Source organism: Phoenix dactylifera, chromosome 4 (genome assembly GCF_009389715.1).
Source record: "Phoenix dactylifera cultivar Barhee BC4 chromosome 4, palm_55x_up_171113_PBpolish2nd_filt_p, whole genome shotgun sequence".
NCBI lineage: Eukaryota > Viridiplantae > Streptophyta > Magnoliopsida > Arecales > Arecaceae > Phoenix > Phoenix dactylifera.
Genome location: NC_052395.1, coordinates 5,904,562 through 5,927,318, shown reverse-complemented (window position 1 = coordinate 5,927,318; position 22,757 = coordinate 5,904,562). Strand labels below are relative to the sequence as shown.

At 39.2% G+C, this 22,757-nt stretch overlaps 1 protein-coding gene and 1 long non-coding RNA gene across 4 annotated transcripts; one reads left to right on the top strand and one right to left on the bottom strand.

Annotated features, from left to right (window-relative positions):
- Positions 1-1,534: 1,534 nt before the first annotated feature.
- LOC103717851 (CASP-like protein 3A1) lies at positions 1,535-6,655 on the bottom strand. 2 transcript variants are annotated; one of them, XM_039125393.1, is made up of 4 exons: positions 6,280-6,655; positions 5,956-6,091; positions 2,508-2,641; positions 1,535-1,917 (listed from the first exon to the last, which is right to left on the bottom strand). In XM_039125393.1, the coding sequence occupies exons 1-4, from the start codon at positions 6,591-6,593 to the stop codon at positions 1,899-1,901; spliced, it is 603 nt and encodes a 200-aa protein (XP_038981321.1). In that variant the 5' UTR covers positions 6,594-6,655; the 3' UTR covers positions 1,535-1,898. The 2 variants fall into 2 exon arrangements, with proteins under 2 accessions (XP_038981321.1, XP_008804611.2); XM_008806389.2 differs by lacking the exon at positions 2,508-2,641 and having other exon boundaries at positions 6,280-6,651.
- Positions 6,656-12,072: 5,417 nt separating this feature from the next.
- On the top strand, positions 12,073-21,262 carry LOC103717850. Of its 2 annotated transcripts, XR_005511401.1 has the most exons (3): positions 12,073-13,525; positions 17,862-20,495; positions 20,603-21,262. It is a non-coding gene; the product is annotated as an uncharacterized LOC103717850 (long non-coding RNA). The 2 variants fall into 2 exon arrangements; XR_605732.3 differs by having other exon boundaries at positions 12,077-13,525; positions 17,862-21,226.
- The last annotated feature ends 1,495 nt before the right edge of the window (positions 21,263-22,757 follow it).

The window sequence follows — 22,757 nt, the reverse complement described above, 5'->3', positions numbered from 1 at the left end:
ATAAAGTTGGATGACTCGATGCTTTTGCTCTCTTTTTCTCTGATCACCGAATCCTACTTCTTCACTAGGTCATGCTAAGAATCCAATCAATAATTGAGCCCGGGCAACAATAGTAAGATTATGAGTTGTGACAAATGATATTGGAGTGAATCTGACCCATAATTTATATAGACTAGAGGATACTGCAACCCAAATCCATCGGGACTAATTGCGGGCTGATCGTTGTGCTTATGATTAGATTTGAATGAATTTGAACTCTTCGCCTAACGAGGACATCAGGACTTAAACGAATAACGTATGTAAAGACTTATACAGATATATGTTTAGTCTCACATTAGTTATTCACTAGATAGATCTTGAGTGCTTATTCCATACAGGCGTGTGTTTAGTCCCACATCAGTTATCCAACTAGCTTTTTTGGGTGAAGTCCTGGGTTGTTACAGGATCCCAATAATATATGTATTGAGCTCTTGTTACACATTGATACATAAGCAAGTTTTGGTCCATGTATGAGCACAAGTAAAATGTATTTCTGCAGTTCCTCACCACAACAACCATAAAAGCTACAAAACCTGTAAGTTGATATATTCCTTTGGAAAAAAAAAAAAGTTAGAACAAAATGCACACAAGACCACTTGAACTTGTCAGCGCTGGTAAGAAATGGCAGCTACCATAGAACCGGCTATAACTAATTTCGGCCATCACCAGTCATAAATCATTAAAGAGAAATTCAATTATTTTTAAGCAATGAAAATTGATAAACTACTTGCATTTTTGTTCAATTCTAGACCTGATAAAATTATACGTAAATAGACTAGATAAAATTGATGAGTAGCCATCCGCATTCAGGTGGAGTTGCGTTCTGCGATCAAGGCAAAAAAATAACCAGTATTTGTCTTACCAGATGGTCAGGGCAGCATGCTAAAGATAGATCAAGGTCGATCGAAGGGTCGTGTTTAAAACAACAATGGGCACTAAGCAAAGCCAACAAGAGCTTTTCTTCCACAAAGGAAAAGAGCAACTGACACAGAAAAATTGTGGTCAGGTTAGCTGCCTGGATGATAGAATTTTCATTTTTCCATCATAATAACTTCCTTCAAGGCTATCTTTTTCTTTAAAAGAAAACCATTCATGGCTTTGCAGCATTGCTGTCCTACAACACTGTCAGCTGACCAGTTCTCGATTAGAGAAACAGTTCTAATAACATGCCACTTTGCATCCTCATGATTGATTATTGAAGTGTCATATTTAGATGGCGAACAACTCATATGCGCTTGATATGGCTATATGGCACCTGCAATCATGTCTTCTCCTCACCATGTTCTTGGCAATGGGAACAGGCACTCATTTGACTTAGCACTGAAAATATTGGCTGTTGGATGCCACTTTCCTTAAGATTGATAGTAGTTTTCTTACTACTACTATAGGCTGTTAAAACCTAGAAAGATAAATATTTTTGAATTCACTATTCTGAGGCACTTTAACAGCAGATGACATGCACATTAGTTCAATTTCCACAAAGGAGGCAAGAGTCTAAATTTCAAACCAAAAGATTTTGATAACCTGGTAACACAATCACATACAAGTGCAAGTCTCGATATTTTAGATCATCCATTCTGACCAAAAGATCCAATATACTCTAAAATTTAGCTGATCTTTACATGGAACACAGGTATGGCGGCAAGTGGGGTTTTAAAGCACTCAGTACTTAGATAACCAAAGCACATCGAGAATTGCAGAAGTAGCTAAGAGGAGGCAGCTAAGAAAAGCAAATGTAATTGAGATAGCCATGCGGTCACAGAACCGATGCAGAGGCTTGCAGAAGTCTGGAAGTGCAGTGTGCCGGATCCCTGTGCGGTTTAAGTTGGTTATCCCAGCTGCAGCTGAGCCCGCGCTCATCATAGCATATGCAAAAGCCTGTCATCATGCAAAATAACAGCATTATAGCTTGTCGTAGCATACTCATCTTAAACCATTTTTCATCAGGTCGAAACTAATATGGTTGTATTTATTGAGTCACATACAGTGAACTATTGGCAGTCAATTAGTGTTATTCATTACAATACAATGAACGTTGCAAGACCAGGCATTCCTTATAGCTCATACACTGGCATAGCATGCAAGCTTGCAAAGTTTTCCTGTCAACACATAGATGAGACCACATTCTAAACATCATATACATACCTAAACCTTGTTTGACTCCATATACATACATATATATGTAAAAAAACCATCGGTCAATAGTTGTAGATCAATTTCTGTACATAGAATAGAGCTATATGCAACTTTGCATATCATGTGGTACGCCTGGTCGTCACTATTGGTTAAGAAATAACTCATGCATGTCAAAATGAAAACTAGAGTTTGTTGCATATATGGAAATTAAATAAAATGAGATATATGCACCAAATGGATAGACTGAAGAAGTGAGCCATTCACAAGGCAATCAGCATGGCTATTACACTTGGAATCTTCAAGAACTCAGAAGGAGGTGGAGACGACAACACCTTTTATTTACCCATAAGCCCACAATAGAGAGGATGCCAAGCCTGCTGATGTGATTGCTGCCGGGGACGTTCTTTATTTTAAATGAGAAAGGATGGGAGGGACATGAGCTTCTGCAAGTCATGAAGAGAAGGACCTGCAATTGGCCATTCAAGATGAAAACCTCTTCAAGCTTGCACATCTTCCTGTTTGTGCTGATCACTAAAATCTACCTAGGAGGTACCCAGGCAATGGAGCAGCCAATATATCTTGTCAAGCTGATTAGCAGACAAAGCTGATAATCAGATGTCAAAATACCTATCCAAATTTCCAGAGACAAAATTGCAGAAATGATCCGTTTCGCATGTGCACGCAAAATATCTTTTGTCACCAGTATCTAGGTTTCTCTTACTAGAAAATATTAAACAAGCAGTCATAACAACACGAATGCTACATATATTAAGTCAAATATCTTGTTTTCTCTTTGAGAACTCATTATATCAAATATCTTTAATGTAATAGTCCATTTTACTATAAAAAAGATGTATGCACATTTTGCCTAAGGAGTGTACTTATAAGAGTATAATTACAGAACTCTAGAAAAGCTTTACAGCTTTTTTTAAAAGGAAAAGCTTTACAGCTCTTTTTAAAAGGAAAAGCTGGAAGCCGGATATCCATGATATTTCTTTTCAAGAAATGAAAATGAAAAATCAGAGAAGAAGCCAAGAGATAACTAATGACTGCCATACTAAATTAGCCCTTTTACTAATCTCGGGCTGAAAGAGACTTCTGGTGCATTATTAACACAAAACATTGAGCTCATTGCAAAAAGACGCTTTGGTATTCCTTGCATATCACAAGAAAATAATAGATATGCTTTAGCGACTCAAAAGTGTAAGTCAAAACCCAGAGTGTTGTATTCTCATTGCTCCCTTTGAATTGGCATCGTGAATTGTGCCACATAACTAAGAAAAGTGAATGGTGCAAGACAATTGAACAACTTTTGAGTGATTTTTAATATCTAACCTCAAGGTCACACAACTCCTGCATTAACTTTTGTAAAAGAAAATAGCTTTAAAACAATCCGCCTTGCATTTGTACAAATATAATTGATGCAAGTACCAGAAAGGGAAGGGTTCATAGGATGCAGAAATCTGTAGTTTATGAAATAATAGAACTTTGTTACATGGAATGATCTGATATCAGAACTACAAAAGAAATTACAACCAAAGAAAAATTACATCAAAAGGACAAGCACTTGGATGGACTATGGAACAACAACAGGCTATTTTGATGGCTGTTTGCTCTATGCAACACCTTACTGGTCCAAGAAACAATACAGAATCAAAGCAGTGTTGGATTTAATGCTTCTATATTCTATTTCTCTGAAAAAAGGAAAGAATCAAATTATCAAACAAGTATTTGCGCCCTGTGCAACCTGTAAAATTTTGTTATGTCCAATTGACAGCATGTTGTGGATCTATATGACAAGCTTCACCATTTCCTACCATCAGAAGACTACTAGATTTTTTTTATCATATTATCATTTTAATTACATTGGTTGCACTTCATACTTATTTCTAGAAATAGCTTAAAAGAAACTGTTATGCTATAGAAGTTTGAAATAAACTACACCTATTTAGAATCTTGTAACGATTAATGTGAGAAATGACCAGAGTTGTATAACTTTCTGAATTTTTTAGCTTGTTTTAAACCACTACATATCCCTATATGTGCATGCTGGTTCTCAGGCTATATAAATAAAAACCAAGTACATGACACTATGCAATTTATTAGAAAGGAACATAGAGACCAATTTACTATAAGTGCTCGACAAGGTTTGCAATACCGGTTTCGGTATTCGTACCAGTATCACATTGGTATAGTTACCACGGCCCCCTGTACCGAATATTGGTTTAGTGTTGGTACAGGTTTGGTTCAATACAGGGTGGTACATATTGGTACAACGAAACTTAGTGTTAGAAATATCATCAAACATTAGGCATACACACTATAACAAAGCTAAGTGTATATTAGACATAACATGAAAGGATAAACATAAAGCATCATGACAAACTTCATGGTATAAAATTCTGCTTCTTAGCTGCATGTAATAAGATAGGTTGCCTTTCCCACCAAGTGATTCATATGTCTTAAAGTGGCCATGGCTCTAATTCATAAGGTTGACATCATCCTAAGTATTGGTCATCATTCAAAATCCAGATCCATGAAGATGAGATAAAGTTGATTAGTTAAAGTTTAAAATAGGAACTATCTACATAGAGGGCACTGCCATGAGATCCCTCTCTCTGGGTTGTCATGGTCTGAGGATGGGTAAGATATCATGAACCGTGTCCATGCTAGGAGGTATACAGGAGAAAAAAAAAGTAAAAAGAAGCACCTCTGACTTAGTGTTTGAAGCAAAAAGCTCAAGATTACCTATGCTTTTATGAACTGTGTCAGTTACAAGCGAACCTGATAATGCAATTTAGTTCACAAAAATTATGGTTTTACATTTGGTTTTGGTGTCGCAGAGTGCAAGACGTCTGACATACACCCAGATTGAGCTTATACCAAGACAATCGGGGCCTCAATAGTGCATCCTTTTTTCTTAGGAGGCAAGTTATACATGACACCAACCACTGTCCCTCATCTCCCACCATCCCTTTTCAGTCCATGGCACTTTTCTTCAACCTCATTTACAAAAGCAATCTCGGCAATGCTTCAAAAACCACACATCATTTTCAGACTGATGCCCGACACACGATTTATATTAACTAAAAATGTTGATCAAAAACTTTGCAATAATTTTCATATAAAACATGGTAGGTTCTATTTCCACAAACTTAGCAATATAACTGCTGGCAAAGATACAACCTTTAAATAAGAAGAGAACCAAAATTCATCTGGAATCAGAGCTATAAATAAACCTAGATTCACCCTCCTATCATCGCTTCAGCTCAGTTACTACTAGTTAGTGCTTCTGAACACTATCAAACTTAAAGAGTATCTACCTCCTTTATCAAAGCTATTTAATGTTCTGATCTCTATGATGAAGCTATGTCGGTTTGCATAAGCCACCATAAATGCTAGGTTGGGCCACACCTATTTAAAGGCAAGCAACAAATATCTCTCCTACTCCCAAACCTCTTAACTTCCATGGCACATTTAAGAAGATAGAACATGTTACATGTAATCTTGGTAGCATGATTACATGCATCTTGCACATCAAAACCGTCTCTTTTTTTTTCTTTTTCTTTTTTTTGGAAAATGAGAGCAATACATGAAAGATAACATCATGATGGTGCTACCTTGGTCAAAAAAAGGGGAAAAAAACCAAAAAAACGTATAAAAACTTCAAAATTTCCACAGAATCGTGATTCTATAGTTTGCAAGACGCTGAGACAAAAATAGAACTTAATTACGCTAATATTAAAGCAAAATAAAGATTGGTAATTAAAGAATATATACCTGATCGCCAGCAAATATAACCCAGCCGTGACGACGGGACGGGATGACAGGCGCCTTCTTCACCAGCTTCCTCACGCTCAATAGTAGCTGCAGCAGCGAATGCGCCGCCACCGCCGCCGAGATCCCCACCAGATACCTGACCAAAGAACAGAAACGGTAATTTCACCGGCCGGTACGCCGACCCCAAATTCAAATCTAAAAACAGAAATATCCGTGAATCACGACCGTCATGAAGGGGCATTTTAGGAGATCAAAAAATTATTTTTAAAAAAAAAACGGGTGGCGGGGCATCGTGGGAAGGAGGGCAAGACTTCTCGCTCTTACTCGAGGGAGTCGGAGAACGACCACTTGGAGTGGAGCGGGAGCTGGAAGCCGAAGAGCGAGAGCTCCCCACGCTGCTCCGCCGAGACCATCAGCGCCAAAGCCAAAAGCGACGAGACGACCGTTGCCGCCCGCATCGCCGCTCCGGCAATGTCCCACCGCCTCCCGGCAGCGGCGGCGCCGTCCGGCCTTCCTGTCACAGGCACCAGCGGCCCGCTCATTGTTCCCGAGTCTACCGCCACTGCCACCTTCGCCGCCTCCGGCATCTGGATCCCCACCTCCGCCAGCGCCTTCCGCCCTTTGCCCGCCCCGTCCATATCTCCCTCCCTCTCACTCTAGTTCTCTCACTCTAGTTCCTGGAGGCTAATGGAGAGGAGACAAGGGGTGGCAGGGACTTTAAGGGAGTAATGGGTGACCGTACCTCGTTGTGGCGCGCAAGGACACGTGTTAAGAGGAGAGAGCCGGAGGATGTCCTGTCCGTGTCTACGAGAGTGCACGAGACCCCGGAAATGGTGCTTTGATGTTTCCGACGCTCGGAGTTGGTTGGGTATGGATTCGCGCGAGAACCGTCTGATGTTTATTTTAAGGTGATGAGAATGGATTGATCAAGTAAGTGTAAAGCTCCCACGGAAGTACAAATCTAACCTTCCCACTTGTTTTGGGCAACAAAACTTAACTGGGAAACTGTGATGGATTAAAATTTAAAAGTAACAACCTATTACAATAAATTTTTAGCGGGGTACGTCTCGCTGCAAGAGTCTAAGCCGGTTCCGATGCCAATATATCCAATCGATCATATATTTTTATACATATTTTATTTAACAATTACATATCCTTGTACGAACATTGGTAGGATAGAGATTCAAATAAAATATTAAAAAGATATTTATAAATATACATTATAAGTTAATAGGTTGATCCATTTTTTAGCATCGCAAAAGTGACCCAGAAACATTGAGGATTGAACAAGAGGATCCATGCAACCCAAGTGCCAAAATATTTTACTTCAAAAAGCTTTAATTCCAAATATTTTACTGCTCTTCGCTAGATGTCAGACCTCTTAACAATTTCTCTTTAGAATTTACCAGAATTCAGTGCTACTGGGGAAGATCCTCATTGCATCGGAGAGATTATGAGATTATTTGTTCACAAAAATTGAAAACGTTATACTTAACCTCCTTCGGGCCTGTGAAACCGTAAATAAATGATGATTATTTGATATTTTCATGGGAAACTAAGCATGTTCTCTTTGCCTCCTATCACCCTTTCAATGTGTCATCATCCTACTAGAAAGGAGACAGAAGCAGCAATATATTACTAAGGCCGAAGATATCCGAGCACTAATTGACAGATCCTTAGTCAATCAGCATAAAAAAAAAAGGAAAGCAAGAGGCAAAACCCGGCAAGTCAAGGCAAAGTCACGAGGGAAAAAGGACAAAAGACCATCCGGCTCGCTCGGGGAATCTTTTTGGAAGCCGCACGGGCTGCATACAAACGATGCAGCAAAACTGCCACCCGAAGGCATCAACTACCAACTAAATATGTTCATGCTGACAAATATATGTTCGAATTTAAGAGAGAGATTAGTAATCAACAGTCTAAAATTCTGGGGACGCTTGTTGGTCATAGGAAGTTGGTATACCAAGTTTTCTTTGTTTTGCTCCTCCATTGCGTATGAAAATAGACAACTTGTTAATAGAGTATTTGTACAATTATTGGAGATATTGAAAAGAAATTTTGCAATGATTGTTCCATGACATCTTTGTAATTACTGATGGGAGGCAAAATGAATCGTCCTGCTCACAACAATAGGACCATTCAATTTCAGCCAAACAGACTCCTGCACCGATTGAGTCAGACCTTGGTCTTGCTAAGAGCCAGTCCAAACTCGAATTTTGTCAAGGGCTCAGCCGACCTCAAACGAGTCTCTCCGTTGCTACGATCTGCATCAATCTTTTCTGATGCTCATAGCAACGACCCGAGCCCAAGCTCGGGGCGCGCCCAACTGTTTGGATTACGAGCTCGAGAGCTCCTTCGACCACATATCCATTCGCCAACGCGCCCCAACCGAACTTGGGGCGCCCCCTTTATATATTCACCGACGCCCCCTCCCCCCGAGCTCGGGGTGCCCTTATATTCGCCGACACGCCCTGGCCGAGCTCGAGGCGCCTTTATATTCGCCGACGCGCCCCGACTAAGTTTGGAGCGCCTTATCCAGCAACGTGCTCCGACTCTTGAGCTCGAGGTGCTCTACCGAGCACACCTCGGAGTCAAGGATGCTAGGCCGGCCTCAGCACTCGTTAAGCTGACTTCACCAAATACATAATGCGACCTCTTATCGAGCTTGGCCTTGCCTACGGCCGCATCTACGAGCGTGCCCATGCCCACCTACGTGGCCGTACATTGCAATGCCTCCGCACCATGCTTTGTTTGCTGACCAATGACAGCCAAGGACAACGCCATGCTACTCCAGCCATATCCTGCTACAACTGTCAACATCTTACCGTTCACAAGAACGGACTGCACCGTGCGCCTCAAGCGAGCTCTAACTACGCACCATTTGGCTTAAAGCCATCCTTTCTCATGATGAGAACGGGCCATATCTCCGCCACCTGGGCACCTCTATAGAGACTATAAATAGCTCCGTCAGGTAACGCCTAAAGGACTTTTCGATCCATCTGAAATCTACCATAACTTGAGTATCGGAGGGTCCTCACCAGAACCACCGGTGAGCCTTTATGTAAGTATGCCGTCATGCGGGAGGTGGCTCTCCTCTTCCTCAACATTCCGGCAGCTCTCTCGACTCCTCTAGCGTTGTCATTTTCGGGCCAAATTTGAACCACAATAATTATTATAAAATTTCAATACTAATCTCTAAAAATCCAGTCATGTTCTTCCAATATCAACTACCTGAAGAATCATTGAAAGATCAACAAATTGTTCCATTTTACAACAGTTAATGATGATCGTTAACATAGTGCAATAATATTTTATAACACTATTACAGTGCTTGCAATTGATGAGTTTTGGGTCATTAACCACATTTCTAGCAAAGAACGAGAGTAATAATTCTCTTCTCGCATGGCTTACCACATGGCACAAAGGAGCTGATGTGATTCGCCGGTTGACGCAATTCATGGCAGAGTTATAGGACAAAGCACCGATCTTCTTGTGCCACATCAAAATGATAGCTGTGAAGAGGGTAAATTTTAATAATTGGGCTCCACCTCAGCATTTTGTTTGCAAAGTTAGTCATGTGGAAAGTGACTTATTAGTAAAAGGATGCTGTATTCTATCTGATCATGTGGTCTAAAACATCATGCTCATCGCCCGTAAGTCTGGCATCTTTTACATGGCCACATTTCAGTAGCTGAATTTAGGAGTAATCATTCTGAAATGCTTTCTATGGGAGTTGTTGTCTTATTAAACTTTTTTTTGAAATTTATAGATGCAGTTGGATGTTTCCATTTGATGCTTAGATCACCACTACTGATCAAATTTCCTTCTACATAGAGTATTTGTTGAAGCTAATAATCATTGGAAGCAATAGTCTCGACGTATTAAAGGATAAGATTTCAAAGGTTAGAACATGACTTCATGGCAGGATAATCTCAAGTTTGTGGTCCAGGGCCCAAATTGGTAAAAAAGGATTGAAAAAACAGTGAATCCATCTTAACTACTAATTTGAGTACGCTGTTATATTTATTTACTCGTAGCGATGTTTTGTAGTCCTCGGAAGCCATGATAAAGAGTGGAATCTCCTTATGCTTCCGCGAATTTGCCACTAAGGCTGCAAATAGGCCGGGTTGACCCGTGATCCGATCTCTTTAGATCTGATCCAACCTGATTTAAAGGATCCATAGGGCCGAGTCGAATTCTGACATTAGACTTGTTTCTTTTTCTAAGTAAATTTACTAAATTCTTGTAAACCCATTTACAGCCCTGTCAGCCACTGGCTACTGAAGAGCGAAGTCCGACATCAAAAGCAGTGTGAACTCTGATGAGCAGGTCTCACGAAGGAAAAGCTATGGTAGTGGTAACCACGGGTATAAAAAAAAAGAAAGATAAAATAATTTACAGGGATTAGGAACTTGGATTGAAGTATGATCTTTTGGACGGCATGCCTATATTAATAGGAGATGATCGGATTTATCTGACTGTTTAAAATACCCACTGAACCGTACAAGGAAGCCAATGGCTCTTCATCATTCTCGAACACCTTTTGATATCTTGATATCCTAAAAGCTTTATTGACTTACTTATATATTAAACCAAAATTCAGGGCTCTAAGGCGAGCAAGCTGAGAGTCAAATATCTAAAATATTCAAGTCTGAGTGCAGGCTAAAGATTTTCATTTTCCAATGGACTACTATGTAAAGAGAGTCCATCGTGTTTCAATCTCAATATTCCCAGCAAATCTGATCCATTCTTCCCACAATTTCAACCCTAAATTTTGCAAAACTGAGATTATTCTAAATTTTTTTTACATCTTTTATCAGAAAAATTAGTTTGTTCTACTTTTCTATATCTTTTCTCCAAGACTATTGGAGCATAGCTAGACCTAAATCGATAAGCTTGAGTTAGCAGATTTCCATCTAATTTTATCAGGCTTTAATGCGAACAAAAAAAAAAATCTCAAATATTAATTGTAGATATATGACCTACTTACTTCATAAGGTTGACTTATCCTTAAATTATTGAAAACTAATCTTTTAATATGGCCAAAGTTTTGTTTTTAGAAAAATAAAGAATAATCAAACGATAACTCTTAATGCCATAACACTGAAATCGATTTTAGATTCATCTTTTTCTATACATGAAAAATTATACTACCATAGGAAAGATCGAAGTTGCCAACCCCCATTGCTCCAATTGATAATAAAAAAATTAAAAATACTCTTACTAATAAAGAGAAAAAAACTACTATGTTTATTCATCTGATGATCCTATCTCAGAGGACAAGTAATAGGATTACTGAATTAGGGTGGCAGCGGATCAAATTGGACTATACACAGGCCGGGGTGGATAAAGAATAAGTTAAAACTTTATTCAATCTGAATATGATGGATTTATTTATTAGATGAATCGGAAATTTAAATTTGAACCTGATTGTTTGACTAAATAAATAATTCAATCCGATCTATGATAAATTGAACTAAGTTGAATAAATTAAATATGTTAAACATTATGTTGTAAATAATATTTTTTTTGGCTGAAAAATAGAAGAGAGGAGAGAAGAACCTCACCCGCGCAGCAGTCCCCACTGGTTCCCCTTCTATCAGAAAATGTTTGATGCAAGTCGCAAGTTTCTGCGTACCTTCTTCGACCTATGGGTTCTTCTACTGAGATCAATAATCATCCCAGCGCCACCTCGGTACCAGTAGACCAGATAGCAATTCTATTGGATGAATCAAGTGAAAAATATTTGATCTTCATATTTAATCGATGCATGTGCATTTTGAACTTGAGCCACTTCGATAAAATTAAAGCTCCGTTCCTACCGCGCTACAATCGTTGTGGCTTGTAAATAATTTTGTTAGGAGTGTCTTTGTGCGTGAAGAAAAGAAGCTCTTCCGCAGGTACATGGCCTTCACGGATTTTGGATTTTAAAATTACAAAGCAACGACGGGGGTTCTGCCCGCTGATCCACTCATAAGTCAGATCAAATTAAAAGTTCTCGCCGATAACTTGACGCTACGGTCTACATCAAGCGCGGTAGACGTAAGCTTGTGGGGTCTCCCGTAACGGGTAAAAGATCCATAGACAATGGCTGGTAGCTTAAATAAAGGGCAGCAGCGCGGCTGACCGCTTATTTCTCCCTCCGTTTTCTTGGGTCTCTCGTGGTGCATGCAGTGTAGGGTATAATTTCTCATCTTCTTGGGGTTCGGTCGATCGGTAAGCGAGCGTTTTTAGCTTCAAGAGCTTCGAGAACTGTTCCCTTTTTCTCTCTTCTTGGCGTTCTTCTTCGTCTTCTCCTACTCCTACTCAACGCAATCTTCTTGGAGATGGTGGGCAAATTGTTAGTGTAGTTCTTGTTCTTTAGCGTTGGTCTTTGTTAAAACCAACCCCCATCTCTCCTCTCCTCCGGTTGTCTTCTCTCTTCTTGAACGATAGGCGAGGCAGCCCTTGTTAGTCTAGAAGCACAAATATAATTGATAAATCAATAATATTTAATTTAATTAAACAGCTCTGGGGGTTCTGATGTCCCGCAGGCAACCGATCTGCAGCCATCTTGAGATGGAGAGGTCCTCGACTGGAGGAGAGGAGAAGGGGAGATCTTTGGGTCCCATCGATTCAAGATTCGTCTGAGCCTCCCTGTTTGCTTCTACTATTCTTATCGTTCTCCTTTTTCTTCTTCTTGCTCTTCCAGGAGGTGAAGGCCGTGTTGTTCTGCCTCTGGCTCTCATCCCTTCTCTTCTTTTCTTTTCTTTTCTATTGCTTTATAAGGAGGCTGTGATGACTCCGGGCAGAGGGTTTGCGGCATAATGAAGCGGAAAATGGTTAATTCCAAACGGCAAGGCGATCTTGGATGGCCTGCTGCTGTTTAGCAGGCAACCGTTCCCAGCCGATTTGGTTTAGTTGTAGAGAATACCCGAAGTAACGTTACAATGCAGGATTAAATGGTGAATCTGAGCCTCCTTTTTCCTTTTAACATCTTCACTTTTCTAATTTCTGTTCTTTTTCTTTCCCAAGTTTCAATTTTTCAACGCTTCTTTGTCATATTTTTGGAGAGTTGTTCTTGTGGCTCCTCAACAATTTATAGATTTTGGAGGCCGATGAATCATCCGAGACGGACTGCATCAATATTAGCTAGGGTTCCGAGAAACCCCCAAATGCTAAATATTTTTTTTAGAGAATTCGTTTTCGAAAATCAGGGAATATTTGCTTGCTATTAGGGTCGCACATTGTTCTCGATCTTGGCTCAATTTTTTTCTTCTTGTTTTTTTACTTAGGTTATTTTTAACCCATGTAACAAGGGTTTTGATCTTCTATTGGCTTCCTTTTGCTCCATTATTTTTTAGTCTTGTCCTTCTTCGTTTGAGCGTCAATATGGCGAAAAGACAGCCAGAAAATTCTATTTCGCCGTAACTACCTGGTTCCATGAGCTGGTTTCTCTGGCGTTGCTCTTCTAATATGGCTTTCTTAGGGGCTGACTGGGCTTTGTGACAACTTCGCGTTGCAGTATTTTTTCAAGCCCGTATGAAGGAGTTCCAGGACCCTCTAGAAATTCCTCTGGAGTTGGTAGTAGGTAAGGTCACCCACTTCAACTCTTCCTCCATGATGTCCTTAATCTCATTAAAAATAAATACAACCCTTCAATTATTTATGCTGCTTCTTTATCTGCTTTTATTTTTTTTCTCAATCTTCCTTCTTAACTCTGCAGATGTAGTGGTAATTTGCTTTGTTCATATGCTTCAGTGCTTAAAGGACCTGCCTTTTATGTAACTTGCTTGGATTTGATGTGTAACATGTTGGCTAACAAGATCCATGAAATATGCCTTCCTCTTAAAAAGTAACAACCTAGGACCTCAAATAACCGATGTAGGACTAAACACACGCCCGCACGGATCCTTACATACTTTATCCTGTTTAAGCCCTAACGTCTTCGTTAGGCTAAGAGTTCAAATTCATTCAAATCTAATTACAAGCACCACGATCGGCCCGTGGTCAGCCCCAATGGATTCGTGCTGTAGTGTCTCCTAATCCACATAGATTATGAGCTGGGTCCACTCTGACACTATTTGTAATAACCTAGGATCTCACTCAAAATGGCTAGCCGGAAGGTATTATTTGGGTTCCTTAATCCTGTATAAGCACTCAAGATCCACCCCGCGAATAATCGATGCGGGACTAAACATACGGCCGTCGGGGTTCTCACGTAAATATATCAGCATTTCTTGTCTGCTGAAATCATTCGCTTATGTAATTATTTGCCACATATTCTTAATAGCTATCTCGAACAAAAATGTAATGTTTTTGTTTTTTAAATATTTGGTAAGTTATACTTACTCTGTATTTTGTGGTGTTATGTGCCAATTAGTTGGAGTCAAGGTGGAAATAAAATGGAAAAAGTTGTGTTATTTGCAATTTGGAAGCTTTGTTGTTCTGCAGTCTACTGCTGCAACCTATTGGAGATGGCACAAGATTTCTAGTAAATGGGACCGAATAAGCCCTTCCTCCTGCTCAACTCCACATGCCATTTTTATGCCTCCTTTTCGTTGTTGTTGAATATTATATTTTATTCTTTTATCAAAAACAATATTTTAAGAATGCCAAGGCCATTTCCTCTAGCAACTTTTAGAAGCATATGTTTTGTGGTGGTCATGATGATGGTCACGTGAAAGGCTGCCTTCTCTTCTAAAACACTAATTCTCTGGCTATTAACCCATGGGTTCTTCTTGGTGGTGGAGGTGGAGGGTGGTATCTATATTCTTTCCTTTTCCCCTTCTTTCCAATCTAAAATGAGTGATAATTTGTGAAGGAGGATTGAGGCTTATTGGTCAAGCTATGATTCTGTTATCATTGCTTTTCTCATATTACTGAGGTGATGATGAGATTTTCTGAATATGTTTTGCTGGGAGATGTATAGTTTGCATGTAATACTCTCCACTGAAACCAAAACTCGGGCTATAACTTCCATTTTTTTTATTGATTCAGATTATATACCCCTTTGTTGTATATTTTTAATATGTTTTAGAAAATTGGCTTAGTACACATCTTATACCTACATACATGCATTGTAAATCCTTATGAACAAAAAGTTGCAAATACATGCATATGCACATGCATAAGTAAATTTCTTTATACATGCATAATTGTTGCTCATGTATGATGCATGTTGTGTGTTCAAGAGGAAGGACAATCTGATGCATGCAATGCATGACTATAATCTCATCTATTACCATTGCTAGGTGTTAATATTTTGAACCTGCTTCCTTTTTTTGCCTTTGTGCATTTTCCCCCTTTATCTTAACTATTTATCTGGGAGCAACCATTGATGGGCATATTTACTAAAAGAAGAATGTTGTTACATTAATAAAGTGGGACAACAGCTCTGAATAGATTTCAACCACACTGCACTCTTTCACAGTTACACGCACACATACACATATGGTTGTGCATGCCTATCTTGGTTTTCTTGATTCTAAATCTTGTTATATCTGAATGCATCTTTATTCAATTTTTTTTAGTTTTCCCAACTTTTTATGGGCGAATATTTTTATACTATTTCTTTAGTTTCAATTATTTAGTAATTTATTTTGCTGTATGCTGGATGACTGTAACTCGTATGGATTTGGTAAATTGTGCTGTCATTTCAATATTCTGATTGGATATGGTGAGATGAATATTTAGTTATCTTCTCTGTGGTAGGCAATCAGTTTCTGTCATTTGCTCCCATCTGTTGTGTAGAAGCGTTTCTCATCTTTCTCATAGCATAATGTCAGAAAATAGGCAAATGTGAGCACCTCCTTTTTCTCTCTATCACTACTCAGGTGATGATGGTAAGCCATAATCATGTGATTCAGTCTATAGCATCTTTGCATGCCATGGAACATTAGACCATTACCAATTTATCCCTATCACTTCTCCTCTTCCTCTCCTGTCTAATGATGGTGGGGTTACTTGCATGGCTGACTACTGCCATTGTTACGTGGTAATTGGTAGGTGATGGGATTTGATAGATATATGGATTTATCTGAGCCTCAAACTCTAATTTACAGCTCTCTCTCCCGTCTCAAGTTCATTATATATATGAAAATAAAGGTGCCTCAGAGGTCTATGGTTGGTGTTCCTTGTGAAATGAGGCTTTTGGAAGAGTTTGGGCAATTTTTTCTTTAATATATCTCTCTGCATGAGCAGAGATACACATACACCAATAACTTTACATTGTTTTTTTGTCCTCCTGTAAATCTAGTTATCTAAAATTTGCTATCAAGTCTAGACAAATTCTTTTTATGATTTGTATTTTTAGTATATTAAATCTTTGCCCCCAGCTTAATTGTGTTACTGAATGCTGAATTTGCGACTATGGTTGGCTATAACATTTGTCAAAATATTTTTTCTCCTTAAGAAGTTCTCGCTTCCCATGATCTATGGGACAAGGATTGATTCTGCTACAAAGTGGAAACAACAAGGTCTTATACCCCTATCTTTAACACAATGGAAGCTTGGATGTTCTGCTGTTTCTCACACAACCAGTTGCAGCTGTTTGCAAATAGTCAAAGACGTAAAGAATGCCTGAAAAAATGGTGGTTCTATGCCTCCATTTACTTTTCTATTTTTTAATTTGTTTTCTTGTTTTTGTTTCTCTGCTGCTTGGTTCCTCAGATTTTCAGAATTTTATCTGATATGGTGTTGTCTGAAGGATTGGAGGGATAAGTGACTAAAACCTTTTTACTTTAGTATATTTTAAACTCTCTTTAAATTTTGGCTGCTGAATCCTAGTAAGAAAGTGAAAACTGGCTATTGGTCCAATGAAACATCAAAGTTCAACTCCTGAAGTATCTTGATGCCCTATTGATCTAAATAAATAGCTAGTGTGGGTTTTCTTCATGTTGTTCCCTTGACTCATCCTTTTTACTTGAGTTTTTCCTTTTTGCAGGTCACAGGGGTTTTGGTCTCATCTGAGTTCCCTTTTTCCTTTTACTTTTCTGCTTTTTTCTGTTACTACTCCTTTTCCCACGTTGAAAGATAACATTAGAAAATCTCAAATGTAAAATGAAAAATCCTATGCATGAGACCTGTAGCAATGATGTCCGGTAAATTGGTTTTCCTGGCAGTGTCATTATTAGATACAGATTACTTGGTGGTTGGTGGAGTATTGGAGATTCTTCAATTTTTTTGGTTATAGTTTAAACCTCCCTTATGCAGCAGCATTTTAAAAGCTCAAACAGAATTTTTGATGGCACCAATGAAAAGGTTCTCGACTTTGACACTCCATTAATGATGCTCTTAACCTCTTCAATACAACTCTTTATTATCTAAGAATTCTTTTTTTTATATTTGTTTATCTTTTTACTTAGATCTATAGAGATGGTGAGAATTTGCTTTGTATGCTTTTATGCTTCAGAAACCTGAACCAAATCCCCTGTATTTTTTAAGCCGAGTGCATCATGGCTATGGCATAAATTTCTATACAACCCAAATGGAATAGATATCTAGTAAATTTCTAATCGATTCTTTAGTTCCAGGAAGAGATGGAAAAAAGACTAATAGGAAGATTTTTAATTAATATAATCAAGTATGGGAATGGCTTTCTTCTATAAAACATTAAAATCTTCTCCCAATCCACTTCTATTTGAATTAGTTTCATAAAAAAGATCGCCGTCATAAAATAACTAGAGAAAATGCCTGAAGCCACATTCCTGGATCTTTTGCAACATTTATTCTAGCTTGCCTCTATTGAAAAATAAATGAAGTAATTTATCATAGTGTAATGAGGCGATGATGGGAAGCATGTAAGTGTTTTTCTCATTTGTTGGTTTAGCAATGTCATTAAGATCAACCCCCATCTCTCGTCTCTCTGCTTGTCTACTCTTCTTAAATAACAGGCCAGGTAGCTCTGAAGTTCTTTTGTTCTGCAGGCAACCCATCTGCAGCCATCATGAGATGGAGAGGTTGCCGGCCGGAGGAGCAGAGAAGGGAGATCATTTGGTTCCATCGATTCAAGAGTTCCTCTGAGCCTCCTAGTTTGCGTCCACCATTCTTCTCTTTCTTCCTTTTCTTCTTGCTACTTCCAGTGGGTAAATGCTGTGATGTTCTGCCTCTTGCTCTCCTCCTTTCTCTTTAGTCTTTTCTTTTCTATTGCTTTAGTAGAAGAGGCTGTAATGAATCTGGGCAGAGGGTTTGTGGCATTGTGAATCGGAAAACAGTTAATTCCAAATGGCAAGGCGATCATGGATGGCCTATTACTGTTTAGCAGGCAACTGATCACAGCTGATTTGGTTTAATTCTGTAGAGGGTATTCGAAGTAATTATACAATGCTGGATTAAACAGTGAACCTGAGCCTCCTTTTTTTTCTTCCCCTTCACTTTTTTAATTTCTGTTTATTTTCTTTTTGAAGATTCTACATTTCAATGCTTTTAACTTCTTTTCTAGAATCAATTTTGTATGATGAGCTGGTCCCGTGTGGCTCTACAAAAATTCATAGGTTTTGGAGGCTGATGAATGATCAGGGATGGGGACTGCATCAATAGTAGCTAGGCTTCTGAGAACCTGAGTCCTTAATATTTTTTTTTTGATTTTTTTTTTGAAAGTTAGAATATTTGCTTGTTATTATGGTTCCACAGTGTTCTCAATTCTGACTCTTTTCTTCTTTTTTACTCAAGTTGTTTTTCCCATGTAATGATGGTTTTAATCTTGCATTGCCTTCCTTTTAATCTTGCAGTCTTTTCCTTCTTCTTTCGAGCATCAATATTATGAAAAGACAATCTGAAAAGTCTCCAATGCTATGCTCCAGACCAAATTCTATTTTGCAGTAACTACTTGGTTCCTGAGCTGCTTTCTCTAGCATTGCTTTTCTAACATGGCTTACTTAGGGGCTGAGTGGACTTGTGACTCACTATTCTTTTTAGCCTCTATTCTGGAGTTGTAGGAACCTATAAAAATTTATCTACTTTTTTTTCCCTTAATCTTTCTACTTTACTCTGCAATGATAGTAGTAAGTTGCTTGCTTTTATGCTTCTGTGCTTTAAAAACCTGCTTTTTATACAACCTGTTTGGATTTGATATGTACTCCGTGGGCTAACACCATCCATGAAATACCCTTTCCTCTTAAACATATCAGCATTTCTTGTCTACTGAAATCATTCATTCATGTAATCATTTTCCACATATCCTTAATGGATGTCTCAAACAAAAATGTAAACTTTTTTTTATTTTTGAGAACTTATACTTATTCTATATTTTGTAGTATTATGCCCCAATTTTTTTGGGGTCAAGGTGGAAATAAAATGTAGTATTAATTTGGAGATGGCACAAGATTTCTGGTAAATTGTACCAAACAAGCCATTTTTTTGCTTCCTTTTTATTGTTTGTTAATTATTGTACTCTATTCTTTTATCATTTTTTTTTTTTAATGTCAAGGCCTTTTCCTCCAGCAACTTTTAGATGCATATGTTTTGTGGTGGTCATGATGATGATTGCGTGAAAGGCTTTCCCCTCTTCTAAAACAGTAATTCTCTTATTATTAACCCATTGCACCTTCTTGGTGCTGGAGTTGGAGGGTGGTATCAATATCCTTTTTTCTTTCCCCTTCTTTCCAGTCTAAAACTAGTGATCATTTGTATAGGAGTGAGCCTTATTTGTCAGGCCATGATCTGTTATTATCAGTTTTTAGATTACTGAGGTGATAATGAGATGTTCTGAATGTAATTTCCCAGTAGAAGATGTGTAGTTTGCATGTAATACTCTGAAACCAAAACTCCAGCAATAACTTTCACATTTTTTGATTGTTCCAGATTACATACCCCTTTGTTATATTTTTTAATATTTTTTAAAAGATTGGTTTAGCACACATCTTATGCCTACATACGGGCATTGTAAATATACATGAACAAAAATCGCACACACATGCATACGTAAGTATACCTGGACTTGCACTGTTGTTGGTCATGTATGATGCATGTTGTTTATTCAAAAAGAAAAAAGAGCTTGGGATGCTTGACTATGATCTCATCTATCAGTGCTGTTAGGTATTAATATGGTGAACTTACTTCCCATTTTTGTCTATGTGCATGTTTCCTCTTTCTCTTAATTATTTATTAGGGAGCAACCATGGAGGGCATATTTACTAGAATGTATTTACACTAGGAAAGTGAGACAGCAGCTCTTCCATAAATTCCAGCCATTCTGCACTCTTTTCTATATGCATATAAAATACATGGGCATGTGAAAATTTTTATATCTATCCACATATATGCTTGAACATACATATCCTGGTTTTTGGTTCTAAATCTTGTTATATGCAAATGCATCTTCATTCATTTTTTTTTAGTTTTCTCAATTTTTATGGGTGAATATTTGTAGACTATTTCTCTAGTTTTGATTATATAGAAACTTATTTTCTTCGACACTGAATGACTGTGTCCATTGTATGGATTTGCTAAGCTGTGTGCTGTAATTCTTTATTCTGATTGGATATAGTGAGATGAATATTTAATTATCTGCTGTGTGGCAGGCAATCAGTTTCTGCCATTTGTTCCCATTTGCTGTGTGGGTGGGTTTCTCATCTTTCTCATAGCACAATGCTGGAAAGTAGGTAAATCTGGGCGACCTTTTGCTCTCCCATCACTATTCACATTCTGTATGTATGCTTGTTAACAGGTGGTGATGATAAGCCACAATCATATGATTCTGTTTATGGTATCTTTGCATGCCATGGAACCATTAGTAATTAAGCCCTTTATCTCTCCTCTTCCTATCTTTGATGATGGTGGGGCTACTTGCGTGAACTGCCCTCATGGGCAACCAGTTGCAGCCATTTTTAGGTGGGAGTGGTTGGAAGGTGATTGGATTCCATAAATTTATGGATTCTTCTGCACCCCAAACCCGATTTCACAGCTCTTTCCCTTCTCAATTCATTGTACCTTCCGAAGACTATCACTGTTATGCAGATAACAGTGCCTTGAAAATCCATGGTTGGTGTTCCTTGCTTTGCGGTGCTTTTAGAATCATTTGGACAATTTTTTCTTCGTTGTTTCTCTTTGCATGAAAAGATGTATACCAGTAATTTTTACATTCTTTTTTCCCCTCCCCTACTACTAGATATGTAAATTTATTCTCAAGTCTGGACGATTTTTTTTTTTTTTTTTTTATGTTTTGTTTTTTTAGTATATCAGATCTTTGTCCCTAGCTTAATTGTTCTTGAATGCTTGAACTTTTGCCATGATTGGCTATAACATTTACCAATCTTATTTGTTCTCTTTAAGAGGTTCTCCCTTCTCATAATCTCTGGAACAAGGATTGATTCTGCTATAAGGTGAATACCGGGTCTTATACATCTTATCTTTAATAGCAAAGCATATGCTTGGATGGTCTTATATTTGTGCTTAAATTAGGTCTAAGACTCACAAAATGCCCGGCAAAGGGGTTGTTCTGTGCCTCGATTTAGTTTTCTTGGTTTAATTTGTTTTATTATTTTTGATTCATTGCTGATTGGTTCCTCAGATTTTTAGAATTTTATATAATATGTCTGTCGATATGGTTGATTGGCTTGCTTGATGATGTGGCAGCGAGAAACAAAGATTGCAGCGAGGAGAGATATTAGAGAAAAGGCAATTGAAGCTCAACGATGCTTGTAGATAAAAGCACAATGAAAGAAGAGTAAGAGACCTCAAACTTGATGATGAAGAAGCCTAAGGTAGCTTTGGTCCCGTCCCGGAGTTGAGGATACCGCGGTTACCCTGCCGGCCGGTTCTTGATGTGACGGAGTTTGAGGACTACCGTGCTTTAGATGAACTTGTAGACTGACGACATCGCCTCTGATGGAGGCCTTCATGGCCACCACCACCAACCTCTAGGGCTTCTCTTGGGTGGCGTCGCCTGCCGCCTCGACGGAGGAATAAGAGAACCAGAAGTGGGTGCTCAAGGTGCTTAACTCTCTCATCTTCGGTTGTGTCGGCGTGTCCTTGCCCGACATGGAGGAATAGGAGCATCGGAAGTGGGTGCTTAGGGAGTTTAATTCCCGCATCTCTAGTGGCACCGGCATGTCCTCGCCCGACACGGCTATGGAGGAGGTCATCGACACGGAGGAATAGAACCACCGGAAGCGGGTGTTTAAGGAGCTTAACTTCCTTATCTTCGGTGGCGCCAGCGTGTTCTCGCCCGACGAGACTGTGGAGGAGGTCAGCGATACGGAGGAATAGGAGCACCAGAAGCGGATGCTCAAGGAGCTTAACTTCCTCATCTTCGATGGCGCCGACGTGTCCTCGCTCGACGAGGCTATGGAGGAGGTTACTGACATGGAAGAACAGGAGCACCGGAAGCGGGTGCTCAAAGAGCTTAACTTCCTCATCTCCGATGGCGTCGACATGTCCTCGTCCGACGAGGCTGTGGAGGATTGGAACTCGCGCTTACTAGATCGCCATCGCTTGAGCAGAATCGCCTGTAGCCATGGCGCATCCGAGGATCCTCTGAACCAGCACTTATATCGGGGAAATCGAGAAGAGAACGAAGAAACAACGGCTTCTACGATTGAGAGAACCCCAAATCGAACGGTAGAGGGACCTGGATGGATCAACCAGGGAAGCAGCGGGAGGGCTCTGTCAAGCCGGCCAAGACTAGTGAAGGAAAACGCCCCGCGGCGGGGTAGGTGACAATCCTGAAGTGAGGGGAGCCGCTGGAAACGTTCAGGAAGCCGACGGCGGCGGCGATGTTCAAGACAGGGAGGATGAGGCCGGACGCTGAGATGGTCCCAAAGTAGATCGGTGCGGGCGTTTGAAGACCGCAACGGCGGCCACGGTGGTGTACGTCAGGTCAG